Below are 4,676 nucleotides of genomic sequence, written 5' to 3'. Positions count from 1 at the left end.
TGCTGATGCTTGAGATCCACTGCTCTAATGCAAACGCGCAATCCACAAGGCTTCTTTTCATTTCAGTTGTAATTGTCTCCACAAAGCATTCTTAAGAAAGCTCTTCTGTAAACTTCCTTTGCAGAAACCGCAGCACCAGTCACAAGCTGACTGTTCAGAGAAATGCATGGGGAGACAGGGCCCGCGTGATTGGAGCAGCCCATCAACTGACCCATTCATTCGAAAAACTCCACGTGTAGAGACATTGGATGGCTTTAGTGGAAGCGCCTCATTGTCTGGGGAGCTGAAGGAGAGACTTTCTGGAATATTCCCTACCTGTGAAGAGGGCATGGTAGTGGAGACCCTTCTCCTTGTCCTGATGGGAGCAGACATCAAATAAGTAGGCTTTGATGGGCCCATCAATGAAGTCAGCAGCAAAATCAAAGAGAACCACACCTATCATGGTGACACTTATGGCCCAAACCAGCTTCTTCCTTGGGTTAGCAATCAAAGCTAAAAGAAAAATAAACATTGGTCTCCTAAATCCTGTTTTAGAACCATCCGTGTTTTGTAATTTCCACCTAAACTTCTTGCCATAAAATCATCTTCCTTGCTTTTATTTTGCTTTTTTCCCAAATAAAAATACCTTCATTTTTTTTTAAGGTTTTAAAAATTATGCAACGAAAGTCCAGAAAACACAAATATATGGAGACAGAAAGTAAATTAGTACTTGCCTAGGGCTGGTGCATAGGAGAAAAGCTGACGTGACTGTTGATGGCAATGGGTTGCTTTTTGGGGTGATGAAAATGTTCTAGAATTAGAGAGTGGTAATGGTTGCACAACCTTGTGAATATACTAAAAGGCACTGCATTGTACACTTCTAATTAGTGAAATTTCTGGTGCATAAAATATCTCTTTAAATAAAAAAGTATGCATGCTTATCGCAAACAATTCCAATTATATAAAAAAAGCTGAGGGAGATGCTTCCAATCCCAGCCCCACTGAAGGTCAGGCTTTGAGGCCTCCTTTTACTCACTTCTGCACATACAGACACAGGTGTACAATGGTAGTCAAATGCAGTGCTTCTCAAAGTTTGGCATGTTGAACTATCACTTGTACGTCTTGTTAAAATACAAATTTCTGGCCCCATCCCCAAGACTCTGATTCAATTGGTGGGCCTGAAGTGGGACTGAGAAACTGCATCTCTAACAGCCCCTGCTGATGCTGAGGGGCAGGTCAGAGGCCACATCTTTGAACAGCACTGACGCAGTAACCAACTTTCTTCATATAATTTCAGCTCCTCACAATTTTTAATAGCTGGATTTTCATTCTATGGATACCCTGTAATTCATTTACCCAATCTCCTATAAAAGATACATTGTTGTTCTCTGGTTTCAGGTTGTTTTTTAAACTTAAGAATAGCATAGATTATCTACACGTTTTAAAAATTACACTATAAAATTAAATGAACAGTAAGCCTACCCGCCGCTTCTCACCTCCAGTCCTTTAGTAATCCTCCTTACAGTCAACAATGCTTGCCAGCTTTTTGTTCATTCTCCCGGAAATAGCCTACATTTGTACATTTATGCTTTCTTTGAAGTATGTACAAATGATAATTGATTATCTTGCCTCATAATCATCTATTCTGCTAGCTTGAGAGTTAATGGTCTAAAAATGTGTGCTATTTTTAGCGATCCTCTTTGCAATGCAACTTTATTGTACTACCATCAACTACTGATTAATTGGTAGCTGATTAATGGCTAGAAAAAATGCCTACTCTCAGGTTTGATTTTGTCTGGAATTCGCAATGCCAGAAAGGTCCTCTTGAGCTGATGGGCTTATGCCCTCTGCCTATTAAAATGCTCTACATAAAACTATGAACAGAATTAACTCACTTGGATACACAGGTGAATTATTGTAAATATTTATGGAGCTATTTGGCAGCTGGTCAATTTGATAAGAGTATTAAATAGAGCATAATGGGCTCAAAAAGTAACTCAATTGATAAATATGTAAAAATATTCAATTTGATAAAATAGATACAGATTTAATAAAATAGATACAAATTTAATCCTATTTTAAAATCTTCACAACAATGAAAGATGTTTATTTTGATATTTCTAGAAGTAGAGGCTCCCCAGCCACAGACTCTGGGCCAAATTTGTGAAAGGGGAAGTTCATTGTAACCTAGGAGAGATCAATTGTAACAAATTTCTAGGAAAGGTCAAACAAATTAATATTCTCCTCCTGCAGAGGTACACACCAGGACACATATCCCTGCCTGCCCACCTTGTGCAGCCGACTTACCTGCTACAACAGTGTCCCCATTGAGGTACAGAGCCATGCCCACGAGCATCATGACTCCCAGGGTGAGGATGTAGGGTCTCCGGCGGCCCCACCTGGACCGGCAGTGGTCGCTGGCCGATCCGACCACGGGCTGCAGCAGGAATCCCAGGATGGGGCTGAGGAACCACACAATGCTGTACAGACTATTGGGCAGACCCACGCTGAGCAGGACTGGGGTCACATACGCTGCCTCCACCGCGTAGCAGAACTCTCGTCCGAACATGGCCATGCTGTGCATAATGAGTCTGCTGGTGGGTCTTTTAGGTGGCTCCACAGAGTCAAAGGAGTCATGATCAGCTAGGGATTTACAGATGTGGCCACCAGCCTGCCCACTGTTGCCACCCATGGCCACTGGGAGAGTAACCTTCCTGTGAGCCCACCACCTCCTGTGTGGTGCTAGGGTCTGTGCTTCAAACTGGGTTTGCGGAGCCTGGCCGAGCAACCAACAGAGATGGTCAGGCTGGGGGAGGGGCTCAAATTCTTTCCTGCCTCTAAGATCACAAGTTATGATGAGAGGGAGGGGGTGGTGCTGGAAAGCATGACAGAGATTAGCAGCTGTGAATGAGCCCTCTGGCTCCTTAAGACGTTGGAATATTTTTCTAAAGGGATCCTCCTTTGTACTCTTCCCTCTCTTTCTCTCTCTCTCTCTCTCACACACACACATACACAATTATACGTGATCACACACGGCTTCTCTCCCTCTCTCTCACACACACGTTATTATACGTGATGACACACACGGTTATCTCAGACGGTATTACACATAATCACAAACACGGTTTCTCTCACACATGTTATTGCACACGGTCATACACATGAGTTCTTTCAGAAGCTATTACACATGATCACACACATGGCCTCACACACACATGCTATTACACACGATCACACACATGGCTTTTCTGTTACACACATGCTATTACACATGATCACACACGGCTTCTCTCTCACACCACATGCTATTACACATGTATCCCTACGGCTTCTCTCACCAACACATGCTATTACACATGATCCACACACATGACTTCTCACACACACGTCATTACACATCAAACGGCTTCTCGCTCTTGTACACACGTTATACACGATCACACACGGCTTCTCTCTCACATACACTATTGCACATGATCACACATGGGACTTCTCTCACACATTATTACATGATCAGACACCATGGCTTCTGTCACACACACATGCTATTACACATTATCACACATGGCTTCTCTCTCACACTCATGCTATTACACATGATCAAACACATAGCTTCTCTCTCTCACACCCGTGTTATTACACATCACACAAGGCTTCTCACATACACGTTTTTTTACATGATCACACACATGGTTTCTCTCATGAACACACAATTACACATCACACATGGCTTCTCTCACACACATATTATTGTACATGATTACACATGGCTTCTCTCACACATGCTATTACACATGATCACACACATGACTGTGAGGTAATAAAGCCTTATTACATAGAGGTTATGTCAAAATGTAAATAAATTGATATCTTTTATAAACTTTTATAAATACAGACATTCTATTTTTTCCTGACTACAAGTTTTCTACACACATAGCTCAGGAGTGAAATAACTAGATTTAAAATGGTGGCAGGTCACACCCTTCTTCAAATCATTAGCTGTGTCAGATCGCCCTGATATTTCTCCTCATTGTACTTAATACATTCTACGATGAGATAATTCTGAGTTTATTGCATATCCTGTGTTTGTCTTTGATTTCCTCAAGAGCAGAGAACAGGTCTGTTTTGCTCATTATGTTATCCCCAGCAAGTATCATGATACGTGGCACCTAGTAGATCCTCAATAAATATTTTCTAAAAGAATTACTGAGTGAATAAAACATACACACTACATTTTGTGCTGCCTATCTGCTCAGATCTATTTCCTTTGGTGTTCTTTATCTTATGGGGCTACATTTCCAGGGTTCCCTTGTTTTCTGGCTTCTAGGTAGATTTGGCTAATAGGAGGCACTGGTAGGAAGACTAGGGGAGAGAGAGAAGGAAAGAAGCCAGGATATTTCCCTAGATTTCTTTCTTCTCCCTGAGGTATTACTGGCAGTGTCTGTGTCTCCAAGGTGGGTGCAGCAACTTTGGCTTCTGGGTCCAGGTAACACCAGCTTTTTCCCATCACCCCTGCATTCATAGGAGTGGTCCTGGCTTCCTAGTTTTGTTCATATCAAGGTTGCCTCATTATCTCCTGGGCTTCTCTGCTCTTTAATCACCAGTGGAATTCTTTATATTAAATTTCCTCTGTTTTAAAAACTTCGAGTGGGTTATATTTTCCTTGCTGGACCGTGAGTTCAAATGAAAAGTCTGAG

General features: G+C 41.9%; 1 protein-coding gene across 1 annotated transcript; it reads right to left on the bottom strand.

Moving 5' to 3' along the window:
• Positions 1–268: 268 nt before the first annotated feature.
• Positions 269–2,809, bottom strand: LOC108543788 (membrane-associated transporter protein). Its single transcript, XM_017894486.1, has 2 exons — positions 2,287–2,809; positions 269–492 (listed from the first exon to the last, which is right to left on the bottom strand). The coding sequence occupies exons 1-2, from the start codon at positions 2,669–2,671 to the stop codon at positions 269–271; spliced, it is 609 nt and encodes a 202-aa protein (XP_017749975.1). The 5' UTR covers positions 2,672–2,809.
• Positions 2,810–4,676: the final 1,867 nt, after the last annotated feature.

Source organism: Rhinopithecus bieti, unplaced genomic scaffold (assembly GCF_001698545.2).
Source record: "Rhinopithecus bieti isolate Rb0 unplaced genomic scaffold, ASM169854v2 scaffold_25530, whole genome shotgun sequence".
In the NCBI taxonomy this organism is placed as follows: domain Eukaryota; kingdom Metazoa; phylum Chordata; class Mammalia; order Primates; family Cercopithecidae; genus Rhinopithecus; species Rhinopithecus bieti.
This window is presented reverse-complemented; position numbering and strand designations above follow the sequence as displayed.

Bases quoted from the DNA above. Each gene is read 5' to 3' on its own strand.
- LOC108543788 (XM_017894486.1), bottom strand. From the start codon at position 2,671: ATGGGTGGCAACAGTGGGCAGGCTGGTGGCCACATCTGTAAATCCCTA. The intron at 493-2,286 runs GTAAGTCGGCTG...TTTTTCTTTTAG, and splicing joins TGGGGACACTGTTGTAGCAG to CTTTGATTGCTAACCCAAGG.